The following is a 23,540-nucleotide window of genomic DNA, read 5'->3' as shown; positions in this document are numbered from 1 at the left end:
ATTAACTCAGAATAAACCTGAAAGAGGATTCTAAGGATTCAAAATGAATCTTGAGCCCAGGGAACTGGTAAATTGTTATTTAAAGAAAAGAATTAGGCTGGGTTGGAAGCTTTACCGACTAAAGCTTTTTGACAGCTGGAGATAAAATGAGGAATGCAGCATCCTGCTGTGTAGAGGGGTGGGTGGCAACTGGCTAGGATGTGAGCCCTGCAACCTTCTGAAAAATTAACTAACGACTACCAAGTTACACAAGACTAGCATTGTGTTGTCTGCATTCAGAGTGTTTAAATTTTGTTCTTAATTGGTCATTGCTCAGCATGAGCTTGACAGAGAAGCCATGGTGGGGGGCGGGAATATCTAAACTGCCCCTAAGACAGCCAAGGAACGCTGGGGAACAAGACCAGGTTGCTAACTGGCCATCCTGTATCTTTTAATAGTAGCTGAATGTGCAAACTTGTCGCTATGGAAATTAACACAGTCACCTTTTAATATCTGCAGAGCAAGCTGCTGTTAAAATACAGGCACAGAGGTGAATATAAAAAGTTGGCAATCTTAGAACAAGAATACCTCTCTAATTTGTGCTGAAGTGGGCTATGGAGAGTTGAGTTCAAAACTTCTCAAGGGCTTTTCTGCACCGTTTTTTTCTGTCTGTTCTGGCCCTGTATTGATTCAGTTTATTCCCTGATTTCTGCTTGCATTTTTGTGTCTTTGGTTTTCACTTTGGGTTCCCCCTCTTCCCTCCTCTTTTGAGACCACTTTTACCCTGATCTTTTTCTGATTCTAGTTCCACATTCTAGCCTCTACATCACGATGATAAAGTGGGTGTTGGATGGACTGTCAGAAGAGCAGGCAGGCACTCACCCACACGACACTTCAAGCAGCCTTTGGTATCTGCTATCTTGGCTGACAGTGCAAACTTCCTGCCAGGAAGAAGGGAGAACTTTTAGATTGGAGGACAGAGGTGAAATGGTGGCAACTGTTGGGAGCTCCTCCAGCCCCCATGTTGTTATTAAACATGGGCACAAACCGGAAAAAAACAAACCAGGAGGTTTGAGGTTCGTACAGTTTCACAAAACATGAACTTCCATGAACTTGCCCCGGTTCTCGAACTGGCTCATGTGGTTTGTGAAAACGTCACTTCCAGGGTAGCAGAAGGTCTGCAGAATAGGGATGTGAGCTTGGGTTTCCCCCTTTCAGCTGCTTTTCAGCTGATGGGAGCAGAATCCCTATCAGCTGAAAAAAGCTGCAGGCTGTTCGGCTTCCCATGTTTGCAGAAGTTTGCTTATTCCCTGCTGGCTTTAAAAGCTAGGAAAGGGCTAAATGGCTGTTTTTCCCTTCCTCCTTTGGGTTATGCGCGCACACACTTTTTTTTTTCAAAGGCAAGGAACCGTTGTAACATTGTAGCATTGCAACAATGTAACATTACTGCACTTTCCTCCTGGCTTTAAAAGCCAGGAAAGGATTAAATAACTGCTTTTCCCTTCCTCCAAGGCATGTTTCAGGCTTTGCAAAGAGAAAAAAAAAACAAGCATTTTGCACAGCCCTTTGGAAACAAAGTGGCAGGGAAGCTGCTACTGCTTCCCTGCCACTTTGTTTAGCCATTTAGCCCTTTCCTGACTTTAAAAGCCAGCAGGGAATAAGCAAACTTCTGCAAACATGGGAAGCAGAACAGATACTGAAACACTTTAAAGTTCCAGCCGGTATTTGAAAGCAGCAACACTTTTCTTGCACGCAAGAGAACTGTTGCTCCTTTCAAATGCGGGAGCTTTTCTCAACTCATGGGGGATCCCCCTCCCATCAGCTGAAAAGCGGCTGGGTGCACACCTCTACTGCAGAAAGCACATCTCCAGTTGCCTAGGAAACTGATTGATTGGCACCAGACTGTCTGCAGTGATGAACCGAAAATGAACCAAACGAGCCAGCCTAAAGTTCGTCCTGGTTTGTCAGAAATGGGATCTGACGAACCGCTGGTTCGCAAACCATGAACCAGCCAGGTTCGTGATGAATTTTGGTTCATATTTCAGTTCATGCCCATATCTAGTTGTTATACCTTCTGCCCCTCTTCCTCCCCTAGAGTCTGCCCAATTCTTCCAGTATAATGGAATTGTTCCAAGAATTTGATTTTAAGCCCCCAAACCCAATCTCCCATGCCCGGCTTGGCTCCCTAACAATGTGAAAAGAAACATGGCAAACACAAGAATATGCAAAGCACTAATACACATGCATGCCTTTGAGCATGTGCAGACATTCTTCCACTAGTGAGTAACCGCAATCTGGAACTAGACACAGACCTGGAACTACCACTGGAAGCTTTGATCCTCCAAGACTACCAACCCAGCTCCACCTTCCCCACACCCATCAAGCAAAGTATTGGCAAGGACTAGTAATCTCAGTTCATTTAACAGGTTTCTAGTCCTTCACGGCTACAAATAAAAATGTCCACGTAGTTTCAAAAACCTAAAGCCCATCCTTTTATGGCTATTGCAGGAGATTTGGCAGCCCTTCTCATGGCTGCTCTATCCTTCTCATTTCTCCTTCCATAGACTCTACCATAGATCCTCCTCCTCCAACACTTCTTTATTTATTTACATTATTTATATTCCACATCACTGATACTCAAGGTAGTTTACATATGGCTGCCTGAAGGACTCTGAAAAGGAAATGTGTACCTTATTATTAAGACCACACTTCCCTCCGCTAGTATTACAGCCTTCCTTTCTCTAAAGGGACACTAACCCCCTCCCCTTAAGGGAAATGTGGTCCCCCCTCACCTCTCCCCACCTGGGGATGATTCGCTCTGTCAGCCGGTTGGTGGCAATGGAAAGAGGAACCTGCCGCTTCTGTAGCTGACGGCGTTGCTCAAAAAGACCCAGAAGGTTGTGGGAGGAGATCTGGGAAGACTTCCCTGCAAAGCAAACAGGGGGAAGATTTTGCCAAGTTGCACAGCAGTCAGCAGGTGGGAGAGAGAGGAAAGGTGCCACATTGCCCAGCTCCCACACTACCCTCCTCCTATCACTGCCCTCCCTGCAAGCTCCGTGGAGTCCCATTGTAACCCACTGTCCCCTGCTAACACAATGAGGCTGCTGCTTAAATTCAGCCATTTGAGCCTGGAATGCTCTACCGAGATTGGCCTCAATGCTCCAAGTCTCAGTTTCAAAGGTCTTTCTCCCAGCCCTACTATCAGACCTTTTTTCAGCCGGTGATGCTGGGGCCTGAACCAGGGACCTTTGGCATGCAAAGCATATGCTCTGCCAGTGAGCTATGAGCTCTTAACTAAACCTTGAGGAACTTCACTGCATCATTCCTCTTCTAGTTTTCAGGTACCTTGGATGAAGGCCCCCATATATTATTTTAGCTGTTTTTGTTCCCCCCTCTCTATTCTCTTGGGCAGCTAGGTCTGGCTGGTCGCTCTTTAGGGTCAGGAAGGAATCCCCTCTGTGAAGATCAGAGTCTTAATTGACACTGAAACAGAGGTAGTTTGGTGTGAAGCTCGACCAGCGCAGTCTCTACTTCAACCCTCTCTACCTGACAGACTTAAACCAAGCGGCTTCTGAATAAATTCAGCACCCATGAGGGAAACAGGAAAAGAATAGTAACTTCTATTTACTCCCAGGGATGGGAAGGGGGGGGGATAAGGTGGTTCCAGAAAAGAGGAGAGAAACTATTGACAGGTGTAATGCAGTCTTCCTGGGACCATTCATTTATAAGGATACAGTTAATAATTGAGGGGTACAAAGAAGTTAACAGCTGTGTTAAACTATTAGACACCACAGTCTCCTGGCAAAGGATTACTTACAACCTCTTCAACCTATCACTCTGGAGTCAAAAGCCCTATCTATCTACAAATTCAGAAAGTCTCCTCTTTCTCTCATTCTTCCTTCCAATCTAGCTCTGCCAGCCTTTCCAGGGATCCTATTAGGCTCCTAGATGCTCTTCTCATACGCCAAACAGGACTAAAAGGGATTGGTCCCCCACACACTTTGCCCATCTGTCAAATCCTCCCACATGGCTTGGCTCATGTGCATGAGCTACCTAAAGCTACCTGTCTTAACCAGAGCAGAGTAAGCTGCCCCATAAATATTTTATTGAGAAGCAGGGTAAAAATATGTCAAATATATTTGCTTGGGTAATGTCTTGTGTGTAGGACAGGGTAATCCAAGAGGTATTGAACTAATGGATGGATGGTATTGGCTTGTAGCCAAAGCCATCAATAAATTGTAACTTCATGCAGCTCAGTTTTCTTTGGGGATGTGCAGGGAAAGGGTGGATTATCTCTTTAGCTTCTACTCACCCTCCTGCTTTACTAGCATTTTAGTGTGTGTGTGGGGGGGGAACAAGGGAGCCAGTTTCAACTAGCAGAACCAAGCGGATATTGACAAGTAAGCGTCCCCTTTCTTCCTCACATGGCACTAAGCCAAACTGAGGCTACACAATCCTGCAATTTGTATTTTATACACAGATGTCTGAGTCTCAAAACTGCCTTCTGGCACCTCCCAACTTTATAATATGAAGATCAAATTCTAAGGACCATCCCCCTGTAAGCTGATCTTAATACCTACTAACAAGTCAAAAGGCGGGGAAGGGAAAATGGGGATGGGGGGTTAGTGCTGTCCCAAGAACTCACCAGCTAAGGTCAGTAGCACGTTGTTCATACAGTAAAGCCAAGAACACCTGTGTGGAAGGAGCTGGGGTGGAGGAGAAAAGAGAGAGGCATCCAACAGCTGTAGAACAATCTTTTTATTTTCACGGCATGAAACATAACCATGAAATACAAGCGTGCCCCAAATTAAAAGTGATAGCCTTAACCGAGTTTGATAATGCCTATAACAAGAAATAATAATATAGATTATATTTGTTTATTTATTTGAAATATTTCTATCTTGCCTTATCTCATCAAACTCAAGGTGGCAAACAATGCAACACCAGGTTGCAAGGACACAAAACATAACAATCCAATGAACAAGATTTTAAAAACCATGCAGATTACATATTTTTTAAAAAACCTGGAATTAAAATGAATGCAGCTAAATCTGTCAAAACAATATGTTGTCCTCGCCAACATCATCTGCAACTCCCTTCAGCTGCAGCACAATGCAGTGCCCCAAAACAAGCTCCCCTCACACCCTTTCCCCCTCAAGTTAACAGCTACCTTCCAGGCCAAGACTTCATTCATTTTTCCTCCCTCCCCGTGCAAAGTACTGAAATACTACCACCGTCTCACTGCCCTCCTCCGTCTCCACTCCCCAGCAGGATCACCTTTTCCATGGTATCTTCATGGAGCTCATGCAGATTGAGGGTGTAAATACCTTCCTCAGCCCCCACCACCAAGTAGAGATCTGCAAAGAGCAAAAGGAAGGAAGTCAGATCACAGATTGCCAGCTATGGATTATAGGGGTGGCAAGGTAGAAGAGGGAGCAAGCTTTACCTCGTGTTTCTGGGTGGATCCACGTCGTAGCTGAATTGATCTTCAGCGGGCAGCCGTTGAACACTTTGGAGAAGCAGGCCCCCATCTAGGAAAGGCAACCAAAGGTATAGAGAGGCGGCAGCAGTGTCAGCAGACAACCCCATTTCTGGTATTTCTTCCACCCCAAGAAAACCTTCTGCCGTAACTCTCCCCCAATTGACCAAAGTCACTTCCCCACCCCGCCCAGTAAATGTTGCCAGGGGAGGCTTTGCTGTGAATGGAACTTACATGGACTTTCGGGGTGGGGGGCAGCCCATGACAAATTAACCTCTGTAGGGAACAAAAAGGAGAGAGAAGACAATCACTAGGAAAAATGTGGGAAAGACCTTGTTATTTTAAAAGACTAGGGCGCCGGCTTCCCCTGACTTAAGGGTCCCAATCTTTGGCCCTCTCAGTGAAAGTAAAGCAGCCACGCTCGAGTGAGTCTCCACTCCCACAGACAGGGCTCTAATCCAGCTGGCCCTGCCCCCCCAGCCTGTTCTTCTGTAGTCCGCCGTACCTCACTTACCTCCCAGATTTCAGCATAGAAACCAAGAGACCACTTCCTGCCATGTCACCATGCTAACATTATTCTATAAAACCTAGCTGCCCTGGATCCTGCGAGGGGCCTTAATGATCCTCCTCCTGCTTCCCATCTGTATTATATCCTCTTTGATTGGAGTTTTGAAGGAGAGCCGCCCACCCGCACCCCCGCACTCACAGTGGCCTCCTCTTTCCTCTTCATGGTGGCCCACTCTGTGGAGAGGAGAGAATCTGCAGGTTTGGGAGAGCTGGATGCCACAGTATCTGGAGCGTTATTCAACTCTGTCCGATCTGTGGCCATAAAAAAAGGGGAGGGGGAATGCTGTCAAACTGGAACAGTCTTCCAGGATTCAGCCTACCAATTTTTTCCTTGTCCTGCCCACACAAACAAGGAATTCCAAGGGGCTCAGGGCAGAGCATGTGCTTTGCATGTGCAAGGGTGTGTATAAACATATATTTACTTAAGCAGGGAAGCTGCTATGGAAATGCATTTACTCAGGGCTTTTTTTCTGGGAAAAGAGGTGGTAGAACTCAGTGGGTTGCCCTCAGAGAAAATGGTCACATGGCTGGTGGCCCCGCCCCCTGATCTCCAGACAGAGGGGAGCTTAGATTGCCCTCCGCGCCGCCAAGTGGCACGGAGGGCAAGCTAAACTCTCCTCTGTCTGGAGACCAGGGGTCGGGGCCACCAGACATGTGACCATTTTCAAGAGGTTTCGGAACTCCATTCCACTGTGTTCCAGCTGAAAAAAAGCCCTGCATTTACTACACTGCATATAAACATACAGTTCACTGCATACAAACATTGAATTCACTGTCCAGGACTGAGCTCTGGGGAAATCCATTCTGCTAGGCTGCAGGAAAAACCAGGTGTGCACAGACCTGATTGGCTGGTGCTTGTAAAGCCACCAACCCACCTCCATAACCTATTCTCCAGAGCAGCTCTTTACAAATGGATTTTCCTTTTAAAAAAAAAAACGCAGAACAAACATTTAAACGATTTTTTTTAAAGTGGATACAGAGCAGGAAAAGGAATAAAACAGACAATCAGAGGTTGAATTGCTAATGAATACTTCTGCTGTGGTGCAGGGAAGAGGGTTTTCTCGTCCTTTTTAAACTGGGAAAACAGAACTGGATTGGAAGGAAAGGTGTGTTTCTGCTGGCTATGCATAGCACTAACTGGAAAGCACACGCAACGTCAAAAACCTTCCCCACAATCCTATTTCCCCAGAGCATTGCTTACACTCTTTTAAAATGGACTTCCCTTTTGAAAGCACGAACCAACCAAATAAAGCAAGCAAATATACTCATGTAAAATTTGTAATAGCCCTCTCCAAAGGAGAAAAGTCCTATCCTGCTTCCTAGAACACACTACACCATGAGAAGACAAAGATCCTTGGGGTATTCTCTGCCAACCTCGTGTGAGCCGAGTCTCCAAACCAGGCACATACTTCCCACTGCACACGTTCTTCTCCTTCCCCGTTACCTGGCAGGGTCTGGCTTCTGTGACATTCCAAGTCTGGGCCCTCAGGGCCCTCTTCACGTTCCCAGGGTGCCTTATATGCCAACTCCAGGTTGAGGAAGTCCCAGAAAGGCCCTCTCTTGATAGTGCCCGTGTCGCCCTCATCAGTACCACTAGACTGCTGCTCTTCCTGGGGCTGCACCAGGAACACAAAAAAAATGATTTAAGGGGAGGGTCTGGTTAAAAGAAGGAATGGAATGAGGATAGCCTGAACGTACCTGTTGTGGAGGACATGCTGGCCGAATTGTTAGGCTCCTGCAAGTGGAATAGAAAATAATCGAAAAAGATATCTGAAGGTACATATTTAACGTTCGAGTTCAAATCCCCATGCAGCCCTGAGCTTACTAGGTGACCTTGGGCCAGTCAGTATCTCTCACCCTGATCCACCCCACAGGGCTGTTGTGGGGATTAAATCAGGAGAGGAGGACAGCTATATGCACCCAACCTGAGATCCCTGGAGGAAGGGTGGAATAAAATGGATGGATAGATAGAATCAATCAATTTTTCATGCCTGAACTCAGTCCTGGAATATGCAAAAGTGATCTTGTGCATGTGCAGAGTGCCATTCCCTGATTGCCAAGCAACCATATTTTGCTACTAGGCCTCTGAAAGGGTTTCAGGTCAGTATACTTGCATCTTCCTTCTCCCTCACCCCACTGTCAGCCTATATAATAATTTTTAAAAATGGCTGGAAGAACAAACCCTTACAGGGGCAACATCTAAAAAAATATTGACGGAAAAAGTGACAACAGCCTAACTTAGGCATGGTTGAAGATGGGTACAATCAAGAAAGAAACTGAAGGTCTGATCTTCGCAGCACAAGAACAAGCATTGCAAACGAATGTTATGAAAGCCAAAATTCAGACAATCAGTGAAAATCCAAAATGTCAACTTTGCCAGGAAAAAGATGAAACTGTGTCCCACCTTATCTCTGAATGCAGCAAAATTGCACAGATGGACTACAAAGCTAGACACGACAGGGTCACAAAGCTGATTCATCGGTCATTGCGTAACAAGTATAACTTGCCAGTATCAAAGAATTCATGGGAACATCAGGTGGAAAAGGTGCTAGAAAATGAACAAGTCAAGATCTTGTGGGATTTCAGAATTCAAACTGATCAGCACCTTGAACATAACACACCAGACATAACAGTTGTGGAAAATTGAAAAGTCTGGATAATTGATATTGCAATTCCTGGGGATGCCAGAGTCAAAGAAAAAGAACAAGAAAAAATGGTTAAATATAGAGATCTAGCAAGAGAAACCACCCGAGTATGGAAGAAGAATGCAACAGTAGTCCCCATTGTCATTGGGGCACTTGGAACCACCTTGAAAAACTTTGCAGTTCATATGGGAAAACTGCAGCTTTCTGACATAACACCTACAGAACTGCAAAATATGGCACTACTTGGAACAGTGTACATATTACACCGATATCTGGTTGATACTTAGGTCTCCAGCGGAAACCTGTATCAGTTTAGCAAGGCCAATCAATAATAACATGTGACCTCTACTTATTGTTGATTGTGTTTTGGATAATGATGATGATGATGATGATGATGATGATGATAGGTTTAATACACTGCCCTTCAAGACAACTTTGCACACTCAAAGAGGTTTACAAAGTATATTTTTATCCTCACGACAATCACCCTGTGAGGTGGGTGCGGCTGAAAGAGCTCCTAGAAGCTGTGACTGACCCAAGGTCACCCAGATGGCTTAAAGTGGAGGAATGGGGAATCAAACCCAGTTCTCCAGATTAGAGTCCTGCTGCTCTTAACCACTACACCAAACTCCTTAAAAGCCCACTCGCAAAAACTTTGTAACAGAGGTAAGCTTGGAGGGCCTTTCTGATAGGTGTATGGTGATATACGGTGCCCCCATCAAAAGACGGCAGCTCCAAAGGAAATAAAGCCCCCACCCCACCCCACCCCCTCCCTCACCTTAGCTTACCTCTCCTCAAGTGCTTCTTCTACAGACTGAAGGAGACTCCTAAGGAAGAAAACAAGGCAGTGCAAAGTATTGACTAGTCTGTCATCTACCCAGGAGGTCTGGTTCTCCCCCTACCCCAACTCCAGGTACCCTCACTCGGTCCCACTGCATTCTGTCCCCTTCCCATTAAGATCGCCGTCTTTCTTTGGAAGGGTCCCCAAGTCCTTAATCACTAAAAGTCAGGTAAAAATCATTTCTGTAAAAAGCAGCAATGATAGATTTTTTGTAAGTCCTGCAGCTTATTCAAAGCAGGACAAGAAAGACAGCACTCCTATTTGCAGCAATGGGAAGAGGACAGATAAGCGCCCACCCAACCTTCCAAGCCTTTTCCCCAACGCCATCAGTTCCTTACTCTCCATCTCCTAACAGCATCCAGTTCTCCTCTTCTTCCTCCTTCTGCAGACAAACAAAACATATCATGAACAGTCTCAAGCCTAGAACGAAATGACTTCAGGCTCCAACCTTCCCAAACTTGTAGGAGGAACAAACATACGCACTTACCAGACTGCACCAAGGCTCTGTTTCCTTCCTCAGCAAGGGACCAAATTTCACCTGATTAACTATACAAGAAGAAAAAGTGAGCTGCATGCTCAGAAAGAGGCTCTCCTCCCCCTTCAAGATCAACAGTGCTGATCCAGCTACACAACACTTTGCCAGGTCAAAAGTGGGGTGTGTATATAAGCACCCACTAAATCTCACTTGCCCTGGCTTTGTCCTAGAAGAACTCCACCACATTTAACAGAAGTAGGAGTGCAGGTCCCACGTATGGCCATCAGCAATTACAGAGGAAGGGAGAGAGGCAAAGTCAGGAGATACTGGGGAGAGATGGTGGTGTTGGTAGAACAGGACGAGGCTGTTTAATACTGGAAACTACCATGCAGGTGAGGGAGGAGACATGGTGGGACAACTCACGTTGGATCTCCGAGAGGGTGCCTTCAACTTGTCCATGCTGCCGATGCGAACGGATTTTGTCAGGAAAGATTTCATAAGCCTGAATGGACAATTTTTTTATTTAACATTCAGACACGCATGAGCAGCCATGCTAAAACCAGACTGAAGGCCCATTGAGTCTGCCGTCTTGTTTTTAGAACTGGCTAGCGTGGTGCCCCTGAGATTCTCTCTACACATTACTAAATACCTAGGGACACTCAAATGAACCTCATTTCACATGCCCCCCCCCCTCTAACTCCATGCACTGGATTGCACAGTCACACTTCAATTTGCTCCACATCACATTTGATATCAGTTCCTCCTCAACTGCTAAAAGTATCCCAGTTTCCCCCACCTCCCACATCCATTCATTGAAATGCAGATCTTGACACTTTAAAGAAATGCAAATTGGCAGTATAAAGGAACCTACAGTACTTGTTCTGTCAGCAAAAACAGAGCAGAATTGGCACTTTGCTCTTCGGAATCACATGCAGATGCAGTCACACAAAGGGAGCTCTCGTGAAATTGGCATTCACATGCATTGAGCAAGAACAGCCTGCACGTGAATTGAAGACTAGACATACAATCTTGCACGTGAGCATCCCTAGGTACTTAGTAATGTGTAGAGAGACTCTAAGAAGTGTACCTGAAAGTTCTATTTCTCTTCCCCCCTCCCCCAATAAACATGCATTGTTTGGTCATCTAACAATTTGTCCCGATCTTTTTTTTATTTATTTAACTACCTAATTTTAGGAGCCACAACTAGTGGTAGTGAACTCCAGAAGCCAAACATGCATTGTGTTAAAAAAAAAGCAACTTTCTTCTGTCTGTTATGAACTTAATGAACATCACACTTGCCGCTCCCCATCTCCTGTTTCAAGACCGTACCTCAAAGTCGCCATCATCCAGGGGAGCGGATGCCAAGTCGGGATTTGTGGCTTTGTCGAGCAACTCAGTGGCTAACAGGCGGGCGAGAGGCTGGCAGATGAAAGGATGCTGGTGGACAAGATGACAAGGTAAGCAGGGGAGATGGCGGAAGGACACCCAGATTTCCCTCTTTTGAACCCATAAATCTTCCTCTCCCGTTTTGTATCTCCCTTCTAGGCCCATCTATGCCACAAGCAAGAGGATGTTTTGTGTAGTTCCATGATCCTTTTAAAAGACAAATTCCATTTTAAACACAGCTGCTGGGGGGGAACAGCGTGGGGGATGGTGCTGGGTTTAACCCTTTCCCTCTTGCCTTGTTTCCCAGTTGAAGAGATGCTTGGAAGAGGCAGTTTTTCAATGTGATAAAAGGGCAAAAAGGAAAGGGTTAAATACAGCCTCTGTACTCACAACGCTCTCCCTTCAAATCACAGTCTCAGCTGCTGCACTTTGAAAACAAAAAAGGTCAGTTAAAAGAAGCACACACTACTACACAAATCCAGAGGAGTTAGCCGTGTTAGTCTGTAGTAGCAAAATCAAAAATAGTCCAGTAGCACCTTTAAGACTAACCAATTTTATTATAGCATAAGCTTTCGAGAATCAAGTTCTCTTCATCAGATGCCTGATCAAAACTGGGCAGATCTGCCCAGTTTTGATCAGGCATCTGATGAAGAGAACTTGATTCTCGAAAGCTTATGCTATAATAAAATTGGTTAGTCTTAAAGGTGCTACTGGACTACTACACAAAACATGGAATCCTGCTCCAAGAAACAAAGAAGTGTTTTAAAATGTTAAGGAACATTTTTTATATTCTGATCTGTATTACTTAATCTTATTTCCCTTCATCTGGACAGAAATTCCATCACTCTTTGGAAGTGGATATTTTAAAGATTTATCTCCTTCCCTCCCAATGGTACCAGCCACTCTCATCATATGAGGTCTTCCTTCAGCCACCTGCAGGAGCTTTTCCGCTACTGGACGCTTTTTGGGGTTCTTGGTCAGGGCCAGTTTGAGGAAATGATGAAAATCTGTAGACCTGCAAAGAGACGCAGGGGAGAGGAAAAATCAGATGATGAGAAATGACTGTTCGTTATTTTATTTACTGAAGACATGTATAGGCAGGGCTTTTTTTCAGCGGGAACGTGCCGGAGAGAGTTCCGGCACCTCTTGAAAATGGTCACATGGCCGGTGGCCCCGCCCAGTGATCTCCAGACAGAGGAGACCACCGACCATGTGACCATTTTCGCCAAGGGCGATTTAAACTTTTAAAAACTCCCCCCCTTGTTCCAGGTGACCCAAAGTGACGTCATTGTGCAGTCCTGTGTTCCACCACTGAGTTCCACCACCTCTTTTCCCAGAAAAAAGCCGTGTATAGGCCCCACTTTTCTCCTAAATAACTGAGACCCTTTGCCTCCAATGCAGGGTTTGCACTTGTGGTTTTTGTGAGATCTGTAAGAAGAGGAGGACTTTAAATGGTGTCCCTTTCTCAGGGGGCAGTCAAAGAGTCAGAGAGATGTTTATCTTTGCTTTCTACTATTCTGCACTATCCACTGAAGTGTAGAAGGTATTCTCCGGGACTTCCTCTTCATGACACCTCATCTTCCTTTCTCTGTCACATTCTCCTTCTTCTCTTCCATTATGCAACAGGATACAGGACATCCTGCCACCCGCTGGGTTCTTAAGGCTAGATAGCTAGAAAGTGATCTCTCTCTTCCCTTTCCTATCCTAATGGTGTTCCAACAAGAAAAGAACTCCTGTTTCTTTTCTAAACTTAAGCAAGGCTCTGAGTTTAAGTTTCTCTCTCCCTGCACGCACTCTCTCTCTGTAGCTCAGGCTCACATGCACACATGCTTCACTGCATACCATGCAGCTCTGCTAACAAGAACACCTCCTGCTAATTTGATGAACAGATTCCTCTTCACTAGCCACACAAAACCAGGTCCTCAGGTCTCTAAACCACAGGAAAGCTGCTTTGCATGGTCTATTTCTGCATCACTACAATTCACAAATAACATGAACGCATGAAGCTGCCTTATACTGAATCAGACCATTAGTCTATCTAGGTCAGTATTGTATACTCAGACTGCCAGCAGCTCTCCAAGGTCTCAGGTAGAGGCCTTTCACATCACCTACAACCTGGTCCTTTTAAATGGAGATGGTAGGGGTTGAAGCTGGGACTTTTTGCATGCAAAGCAGAGGCTCTTCCATTAAGCTACAGCCCCTCTCCAAATGTTCTATTTTTTCATGTAAAATATCAGCTACGTGGGGCCACAATTTATACTGGAAACAAAGCCTGTGGAAGGCAGGTTATCTCTGTCCCCCAACGCTATTTTCCTGATCTGAAACAACCCCATCAAACAAAGATTCAGACTGTGACAAAGATACAGACTGTGATGTGTGCTTGCTCCAAATAGTAGCTGTGCGGAGTCATTTCAAAATTGGAAAAATAGTGTTTGCGGTGTGTGTAACGGGGGGACAATATTAAACCCCATCTCCTTATGTAGTCCTGATCCAAACTGGGCTCCCCCATAGCTGCTTTTTACAATGGAAAAACGTTTGAGAACTCGATAGATGGAACATCCAGGATTTAGTCTACTAGGACTTTCAAATTCTCTTAAGAGGTAAGGTAGGATTCATCTGCATTTGGTATGCACTCTTAAGCACAGAAGAAGTACTTCGTCAGATCCAGCAGTGCTTGCACAAATCTCAGCAACACTGTGTGATCTACCAGAAATTGGCCAGCAGACTGTGTTGGCGAACAGTGCTTTAGCTGTTGCCCAAACGGGCCAGATTGAAGCCGTTTCCGCATGGTGGCAGGAAAAGCCACCCCCACTACAGAAGCAGCAGCAAGCAGGGTGCGTGTAGACGAGAACAGGGTTCACACACTCCACTCCTCCATCGCATCAGCACAAAAGCGCCTACAAAATGGGAATCTTACCAGGCTCCCTGCAACTCGGTAAGTCCCCCCCCCCCACTCCTTCATAGCTGAGGCACAGTTGTGAGCCAAAAAAGGAAGAAAGCCTGGAGCTAAAATCCACCATTTTGAAGGTGTGGCTTAGCCCCACCCTCTTCCCCAGATTAGCTGCAGGAAGAGGCTTTACATGCAGCTGCCCTGTAATTTCCCCTTCGAATTGGAGCAAAAGTAGGGATCCCAGGTGCCTGCTGGTTTATCTGATCAGTGAGAGTTTGAGCTGCTTGGAGATTGCCCGCCACTGGCAGGTGCCCCGGGAACAAGCGTGATGCATGTGTTCCCAGCAAACACGATGACTGGCCATGGAAGTGCTCCTGCGCTTCATTTGGGGCTGATTTTGACCACAAATGGGCTGATTCTCAAAGAATCAGCCCCACGTACAGCATGGGTGTTCTCCTGCAACCAATGTGATGACATCACTTTCAGAAGTGACATCAACACATTGGCACTGAGAGCACGCGAGGAAGAGTGCTAGGTCCCACCCCCCACCAACAGAAGGGTAAGGAGACCTGGCAAGCCTACGCAAAGGAGGTTTTTTTCTTTGCTTTGGTTGAAAGGGGAAAGCCCCATGGGTGTCACATGCCAAGCTCTAAAAGAACACGTTGTCATGTGGATATCAGGGACATGCTGTGTTCCTCTCAGGGAAAAATCTTCATGTGGAAGCAGCCTGAGAAGATCTGGGATGGTATCTGTACTTACCAGCTTGCCTTATCTTTTAACTTGGGGGGCTGGAAACTGCTTTTTGACATCAACATCAAGGCCCTAAAATGAAAGTAAAAAAATTAATCATTTCTCCTTTCTCTCATTTACACTGGCAAACTAATGGCTGTCTCTTGTGCAACCCCCCACCTTCCCTCCTCTAACCTTCTAGGATGTCACATAATGTTCAGACGCCAAAAGTGAAAGGCCATTCAGAGAACATCTGAATCTTTTATTATTGTGGATCTTTTTTATTGTGTGCCATTTCAGTTATGCATATTTTATTTATTAAGACGTTTGTCTGCTGCTTTTCTCCCAAAGCAGCTTACAGAAATTGAACAATGTAATTTAAACAATCAAAATAAAGGGATAAAAATATACCTGGGCAGGGCAGGGGGGTAATGCCTCCCAAGGCTGACTATGATAGGCCCCTCCAGGCTGCAAGCCAAGAGCTAAAAGTCAAGGGTCAAAATCCCTTTGGCTCTTGCCCTTCAGGTCACACCTCCAGCCACACCCAGCTCTTACACCTGCTGCTAGGCAGGAGATACAAACACAGCTGAGATGATGTGCAACTGGTAAGATGTAATTTGATTTCTATCCTGCCTGTTCTCTCAACCGATCCGAGCACATGGCATCCTCCCCTATTTCATCCTCAGAACCACCCTGTGAGGCCACCCTGTTAGTCTGTGATAGGGTGGCTAGCCCAAGGTTACCTAGTGAACCTACCTCATGGCAGACTCAAGATTTGAATCTGGCTGCCTCAAGTCCTAGTCTGAAATGCTAACCACTGCTCTTCAATGAAACAGACAACAACTAAGACATGGATATCATCTTCAGCTCATTGATGCTAAATCCTTTGCAAAGCGCACAACGCCTGGGGAGACTCCATGTTTGTTTGATGCATCTAGAACCATTTTCAGTACCTAAACTCCACTGAGAGCCACCAAAACTTAGGCAGACTTACTGACAAGCCTGTCGCTTAGCCCAAGTATGCTTACTCAGGTCTGGTTCAAGATACCATTCATGACTGTCCCTGGCTTTAACAGAGCAAGGAACTTAGAGGCAGAGAAGTATGATCTTGCCTCCAAAGGTTCTCGTCTCCGTCTCCTCTTTCATTTTCTGCACCTGATGCCTGCATGAAGGTCGCTGCTTGGCTAGAGCTCCCCAAGCAGAGGAGCGCCATGCATTCAAAGCCATCTTGGATTTTGTGAAATGGCCTAAGGGAACATGCAAACCTGAGCTTTGCATGCAAGGAGTGAAGGAATCTGCCTGGGCAGTTCTTCATTTTACTTGTTAGGGAACCTGTCTGTTTCTTCTCCAGTAAGTAGGGTTGCCAGCCTTCAGGGGTAGCTATAGATATTCCAGAATTGAACTATGGCATTATAACCTGTTGAGCTCTCTCCCCTCCCTCAACCCCACTGTCTCCAGGCTCCACCCCCAGAATCTCCAGGAATTTCCCAACCTGGAGCTGGCAACCCTATTCTCCAGCCCTCCAGTTAAGACCTGTCTTCCAAGCTCTGTTGGAAGATCAACAACATTTTCCAGGGCTTAAACTTCCACGAGTCAAAGCTCACTTCGTCAGAAACAAATAGAATGAAGATCCATGAGCCCTTATATCTAGGCTTTTTATTTTTGGTTGGTTTCCAGATTTCTACAGATCAAATCGTATTGCATTATTTTGATGTTCCATCCTGTTGATTGTATTGACTTACTCTGCGTAAACTGCCTTGAGTCCCAGTGAGAAAGGCAGACTATAAATAATGTAAATTCTACTATATAAAAGCCCAGCTATATTGTTGACGACTCACTTTTTATCCCCGCACAGGCACATTGAGGGGCCTGTGGGTATGCCTGCGCCAGGATAAAAGGTGTGTCATTGGCATGGTAAGGTTGCTGCGAGGCCTTGGGAGGTCTGTGCTGGGCATCTGTGCTGCCTGCGGCAGGCCTCTGTAGGGCCTCAGAGATGGTGGGAAGGCTCAGCGTGGCCCCTACAACCACTGCAGAGGTGGCAGGAAGGCTGCACTGGGGGGGGGGCTCCCTGTGGCCACTGCAGGGTCTTGTGAGTGCCATGCCAGCACGGCCCTCTCAATGCCCCGCTGCTAAAGCCCGTTGTATTTCTCCTCACAACGGGCTCTATTTTTGTCTAACAAAGTGAGCTTTGATTGGAAAATGTCCTGGTTGCTGGTCTTTAAGGTGCTACTAGACTTGAATTTTATTCTGCTACTACAGACTACCGTGGCTACCCACATGAAATTAAACATATCGCGCCAATATTTTTACCAAGGCTTTGGTCTGGGGACTCTCAATCTCCCTGACAAACAAACTGGTAGCAGCTGTGGAGAAACAGTACTTGCTGAGGGGCCTAGACCTCTCCCTCCTGCCAAACGGGCAGGGAGCGTTTCTAGGCCAATTGGTAAAAACGTTTCCAAGGCCAAGCAGCAGCATCTTGCCCAAGGCTTCTCAGCAGGGCTCACAACCAAATGAATCTGGGTCTTTCACGTTCAACACTAAATACTCTTTGTCAGCTGCTGGCAGCACTGAGCTCACAAAGCTGGGGAGGAGAGAGACACTGAGAAGGTAGAGACAGATTGACAGGTCAGGAGAGCCTCCAAGCGCCACCAGATCTGGTCCCACCAAATTCTCTTTCTAACCATCTTCAGTGGCTAGAAAGTGATTTTAAAATCTGGAATTTGTTTCTTTCAAAAATATATACCTCACTACAGGCCTTTAAGGCTGATCAAACAGGTGGTACAAAATAGCTGACAGGCTCCCAAACAAGCTAGTTTGAACTGGGTTGTGATTTTACCTCATAGGATGCAGGTCAAAAAGGGGGGGCTGGAGCTCAGCCAGTTCTATCGCCGTGATGCCGAGGGCCCAGATGTCACACAAGTGATTGTAGCCACCCTTCTTTTCTACCGCAGCCACCTCTGGTGCCATCCTGGGACAACAAAAGAGATGGTGAACTTGTTGAGGGGAAAGAAGGGAAGCAGCATGAGCAGATGTGCAGTCTGGCCAAATTCTGCATTAGAAGCTTCCCCCCACGACCTCAGTCCCCTCTTTTGCCAAACCCTCACAACTGTTTCACTCCGAGTTTCTCCTGGGGTGAGACCATCAAAGCATCCTTTGCTGCATAAGTTTCCTTTGAAGGAGTCCACTTAGGGCATCTTTAATGTTACAAAATCAAACATGTCTACACCATCACGGCTCCCATTCTCTGGATTTGGGAAACGGCATCTACAAAGATGCCAGAGAGCTGTGACAGAATCCAAGAAGCTCAGGGAAGCAAAATTTGGGTTTTTGCTTGCAATGTTGGAGGTCAAGACAGGTATAGTGTGAGCAGACAACTCACAGTGGTTCTCCCTGCCACAGCTGAACCGGTCTTCCTTTCAGCTTCACAACTTGAATGATCATATTATACAACACCTCCCCCCATTCCCTTTCAGGATGCCTTTTGCTTGGGTTTTTAACTACTGAATACACATTCATCCATTCATTTGTTGCCCTGTTACAAAGTACAATACTTTTCCGAAGATGGAGGAAGGCGACATTCTAGGCACCAGCCAATTAGCAATATGCTCAGCTGGCTTAGACTGCAAAATTGCAGACTTTTTGAGAGAGGAAAATATATTTTGGGGTTTAATGAAAGGAAGGCTGCATCTGATTTGACCCTATTACTCTATACATATGTCTTTGCCTTGTCTAGATACTAGTTCATTTTAAAAAGAAAAGGAGTTATACAGAATCCCAGCAGACACCCCCCCCCCAATAGACAGTTGGGACTTCAACAAACTGTAATGTTTAGAGGCATTTTAGGGTAAAATCAGCCAGACTTTTAAAAATATGCTTTTTAGCATGCAGAATTCAAATCCGCTGTTACCACATTGTACTTCAGCCCCTTGGAAACAAAATGGCACCATACATTCACCAGGAACAAAAAGCCAAAGCAGACCACAAGGAATACAATACAATACTGTAAATGAATTTTAAGAAGTCTGGCTCTTTTCACTCCAACATAAAACAGTTCACATCTAGGAGTACTGTAATAGCACGTAGCCAACAAATTAATAGGCAAAAAAGCTCCTGCATTCAGCTATATATACATATATTTCCAGGGCTTTTTTTCTGGGAACAGAGGTGGTGGAACTCAGTGAGTTGCCAGCACAGGGGGCAACTCTTGGTGATACCACATGTGCGCGCGCAAAGTGCACGCATGCTCCCAGGGCCAATGACGTCACTTTGGGTCAGCTGGAACAAGGGCGGAGTTTTTAAAAGTTTAAATCACCCCTAGTGAAAATGGTCACATGGCTGGTGGCCCTGCCCCCTGATCTCCAGACAGAGGGGAGTTTAAATTGCCCTCCGCGCCTTTCAGTGGCACAGAGGGCAATCTAAACTCCCCTCTGTCTGGAGATCAGGGGGCGGGCCCACCAGCCATGTGACCATTTTCAAGAGGTTTTGGAACTCTGTTAGACCACGTTCCACCTGAAAAAAAGCCCTGTATATTTCATTCAACAGTACATTCAAGGTTTAAGAGTCCCGCAGTAGTGTCACAGTTGCCATTAGGATGCAAAACAGACACAATTTTAATTTACCAACACCCGGAATAATTTGTTTCAACAGCCATCTGAATGTAGCGCAGAGACTCTTGAAGCATATGCTACAGACGTGGCATGTGTTTTTTAGCTGTCAGTGTGAAGTGTTTGAAGACACAAGCTAGAGAATATTCAACAATAACAAAGAAGCAGCAGCAGTGATAGCAAAGAAATCCTGAAATCATGCAAATAGGTTCTGATATGGCCCTAAATCTGATCTTGGCCCTTTCCAGTGTTTCCTTCCACAAGTGATGGAAGAGAGAAGGAGCAATTTAGCCCCCTGCTCCCTCCAGCCTCCTAACCCACATGGCTTTTAGTCCACACAGGTTCTGCACTGCAACCCTCGGGAATACACTTCTGCAGAGTCAGAGAGGACTGCTAGGGGAACACACGAAAGATCCATGATCCTGGAATCCACAGATTGCGGGATCCAACCCCTTAACTCTACTACAAAACATTGCAAGCAAGAACGTATTAATGGCAACCATTCAAGAATCGCATTTGAATGCTAAGAAGGTCAGACAGGAACAATTAGCGAGTCTGTCAAAACAAGACTGAAGATAACAAAACAATGATAAAGCCAAGTTTCATGACACAAGGAAGAACAACACCTTGACCTTTGAGTCATGGTATATAGTCAGAAAGGAAGACTTCTTCAAATAAGTAAGAGGAACTGTAGACAAAAAAAAAATCACATTTGTGGTAGTGTATGCAGCTATAAGACAAGTGGAATTCAAGGGTCTATGGAAATGCAAGTTAGTACTGATACCCCATAGTGACAAATAATCTGAGAAATTAATAAAGCAAGCCTATCAAAATAGATGGTGTCAAAACAGGGTCAGAAAGAAGAACCATTCCATTACTTGCAAACGGGCAGCATTTTTTATTTAGCTCTTGCCCATAACGAAGCAGCTCTTACAAGATTCCAAGCAGTTGACTCACAGCCAAAACTCCAGATGATAAGTTAGTCACTGCAGTTGACAGATTCCACTGAGTCATCCTGTCCAGACAGAAGTCATGGAAAAACACAAAGAAAGGGACACCAAAATTGTCCTCCTATCACACCAACCCCAAAAGAACTATTTGTTGTTCTACCTTCTAGCAGTACTGATGGGATGATACAATTACTTCCATAAGATGAGCTGTCAAAGATTATGAAAGCTCTGACAATGAAAATGAGAAAATGTATTCCATTGCAGAAGAGGTAGCATCCTGCCCAACTTTATTACCTGTTCTCCTACCTTTCTATGTCTCAATCAAAGCTGTATTCCCAGAGTGTCAATCATTCAACATCAACAAATTTTTTTAAAAAATGACCATTATTGCAAGATACTAAATAGCCTTGGGGAAAGTGAGCTTATGATAGAAACTTCCATGCACATGGAAGCCTTTGTGGGTAACATCCGTTAAGTCAGAGATACTTACAACATGGGCTTTACTGAAGGAAATTTTGTCCTGACACACAAACTCCTGCAAGCAATGCTGTGTCATTCCTTATTAAAAGACGTCACTACCAAGTCAGAGATTGGACATTCATCACTGCCATCACCCAAGACAGGACAGGAAGCAGGTAGTAAAATGCCTGACACCAATCATCATGTCTGCCCCAATCTCTGCCACATACCAGCATGAGCAATACATGTGTCAAATGAAGATCTGGAAGAGCCAGTTTTGACTCTCTACTCTAGCATGGAAGTTTGTTGTGCCTTTGAGCCACTCACTCTCTCAGCCTACTTCACAAGGTTGATGGGAGGATAAAATAGAGGAGAGGAGGACAACGTATGTCACTCTGAGGAAGGGCAGCATAAAAATGTACTAAAAAAATAGCAATTGTACAATATTTGGGCGCAGCATCAGGCTGGTGAAGAGACTTTCAAAATATGTGCTCTGATTGAATACATGCAGCTGCCCTCTACTGAGTCAAATTCGTGGTCTACCAAGGTTAGCACTGTCTACTGTGACTGGCAAGCAGCCCTCAGGGTCTTGTGGAAGTTATCACATCAACTATTACTCAATTCTTTCTACTGGAGATGCCAGAGATTGACCCTCCTGTATGTGACACAGGAAAAGAGTATCACAGCAAACAACCAGGGTAAGCAAAAAACCCGTGATAAACTAACTGGAGAATATTTATATAAAGTCAACCAGTTAATATATTTGCAACACTTGTACGAAAACAAAGGCAAAGCATCTTACAGGAAAACAGTATCACTTTAACAAACCTTAGTTAAAGTGTCAAGTGCAAAGTAATTCCTATATCATATAAGTACACAGTATTCCTATATCTATACAAAGTGCCAGTGCCTATTATAAATAGAATGATATTAGATAAATAGCCAAAAATTACAGTACTAGATACATTCAAAAAGACCCATTAATGACGGTGCAAAAAATTGCAATAGAAAATTTCAATATACATTTTCCAAAGAGGATAATGTTTGATGGTAACAATAATTCTTGGTAATAACTGCAACGGGAAGCCAGCAAATTGACCCATTTCAAATCATTTTCTTCATCCAGGCAGTTATTATTAAGATTGATCAGCTATAGATATAGTCATAAAATCATATATTTCAATCAACAGCAGCAGCTGTCCTCCAATATGCACGCCTAGAATGCACTGGCACTTTGTATAGATATAGGAATACTGTATATGTTTACTTTGCACTTGACACTTTAACTAAGGTTTGTTAAAGTGATACTGTTTTCCTGTAAGATGCTTTGCCTTTACATGTAATTAAGCCTATACACATGTACTACTGGATATAAATTGTTCTCATACAAGTGTTGCAAATATATTAACTGGTTGACTTTATATTTATATTCTCCAGTTAGTTTATCATGGTTTTTTGCTTACCCTCCTGTATGTGAGGCAGATGCTCTACCACTGAACCACAATCCCTCCATCCCCATGATGGTGAATCAGAAGCAGAACAGATTTCAATTATGTACTGAACGTGTTTTTTTTCCCTAAAACAAATCTTTGAAGCAGTGAATGTGTGGGAATCAGCAAATATGTCAGCTATTTTTACAGTCTGTGTTTGTTTTCCTTGCATACAACATGCACTCATTTGTTTGCCTATTGAAATAAATGAAAACCATCATTATTACAGGCAGCAACTCCAAACTCTCTCCTTAATCTTGCACACATACAAGTAAGTTGCTAATGTCTGAAAGGAGGAACACGACAGATGGGGGGAGGGTTTTTTTCAGAATGCTTAGGCTGAAGCACTGTACAGAATATAGTGGTTTGGACTTCAAAACGCATAAAGAAAACATGCCTGCCCTCTTCTACGACACATACAAAAAGCTCTCCAGAAGTTTATGTAATTATAAACCTCTAATTTCTGACCAGTCTACAGATCCAACAAAGCTCAGAGCACAAATAAGGTTTCTCAAGCCACCGCACAAACATGCTTCTTCTTTCTAGTCTTCATGCGGGCTTGGCAGACAAACTGAAGAATTTTCCTTGCTCAGTACTATAATCCAAAATATTCCTCATTGCTCAAGAGCACTTCAACTCAGATACTGCAAAACAACTAACCAACACCTTGGGTTGCCCAGAAACCCAGATCCCTGTTCTTTTAAAGTAGGTATTGATGGGTGGAAGGGGGGTGGGCTATTGGAAAGGTTGGGGAACAGAAGACAGTAGACTAGGGAGGCAGGGGGTTGGTGGGATCTTGCATGGTGGCTCTGGGTTGCAAGCTCACAACTTTCTGCTCCAAGCCTTCCCCATGGTGGCTGGGAGGGGGCTCTCCTTCACTGCAGAGCACATTCCCTCTGGCTCTAGGTAGTTCTACATGCCCAACTCCATTGTTTTTCAAGGAGCCCAAAAGGGTCCAGCCCAAGAGAATGCACTCTGCTGTAAAGGACAGCCTTCACCACGGTCAAAAGGAGACGCACACACAGAACAAAGCCATAGTTCTCAAG

At 44.9% G+C, this 23,540-nt stretch overlaps 1 protein-coding gene across 1 annotated transcript in view; it reads right to left on the bottom strand.

The window, feature by feature from the left end:
- MAP4K2 (mitogen-activated protein kinase kinase kinase kinase 2) overlaps positions 1-23,540 on the bottom strand; it is a 47,272-nt gene that overhangs the window by 6,059 nt on the left and 17,673 nt on the right. Inside the window, exons 9-25 of the mRNA XM_054990567.1 lie at positions 17,828-17,959; positions 15,022-15,084; positions 12,306-12,387; positions 11,316-11,423; positions 10,410-10,488; positions 9,999-10,057; positions 9,850-9,893; positions 9,459-9,497; positions 7,724-7,760; positions 7,470-7,641; positions 6,165-6,277; positions 5,693-5,734; positions 5,426-5,510; positions 5,257-5,336; positions 4,625-4,685; positions 2,782-2,905; positions 862-920 (exon numbers count right to left, since the gene is read on the bottom strand). Coding sequence (XP_054846542.1) covers positions 862-920; positions 2,782-2,905; positions 4,625-4,685; positions 5,257-5,336; positions 5,426-5,510; positions 5,693-5,734; positions 6,165-6,277; positions 7,470-7,641; positions 7,724-7,760; positions 9,459-9,497; positions 9,850-9,893; positions 9,999-10,057; positions 10,410-10,488; positions 11,316-11,423; positions 12,306-12,387; positions 15,022-15,084; positions 17,828-17,959 — 1,379 coding nt within the window. The remainder of the gene's footprint in view (positions 1-861; positions 921-2,781; positions 2,906-4,624; positions 4,686-5,256; positions 5,337-5,425; positions 5,511-5,692; positions 5,735-6,164; positions 6,278-7,469; positions 7,642-7,723; positions 7,761-9,458; positions 9,498-9,849; positions 9,894-9,998; positions 10,058-10,409; positions 10,489-11,315; positions 11,424-12,305; positions 12,388-15,021; positions 15,085-17,827; positions 17,960-23,540) is intronic.

Source organism: Eublepharis macularius, chromosome 1 (genome assembly GCF_028583425.1).
Source record: "Eublepharis macularius isolate TG4126 chromosome 1, MPM_Emac_v1.0, whole genome shotgun sequence".
NCBI lineage: Eukaryota > Metazoa > Chordata > Lepidosauria > Squamata > Eublepharidae > Eublepharis > Eublepharis macularius.
The sequence above is the reverse complement of the archived record's forward strand: the minus strand, read 5'-3'. Positions and strand labels throughout refer to the sequence as shown.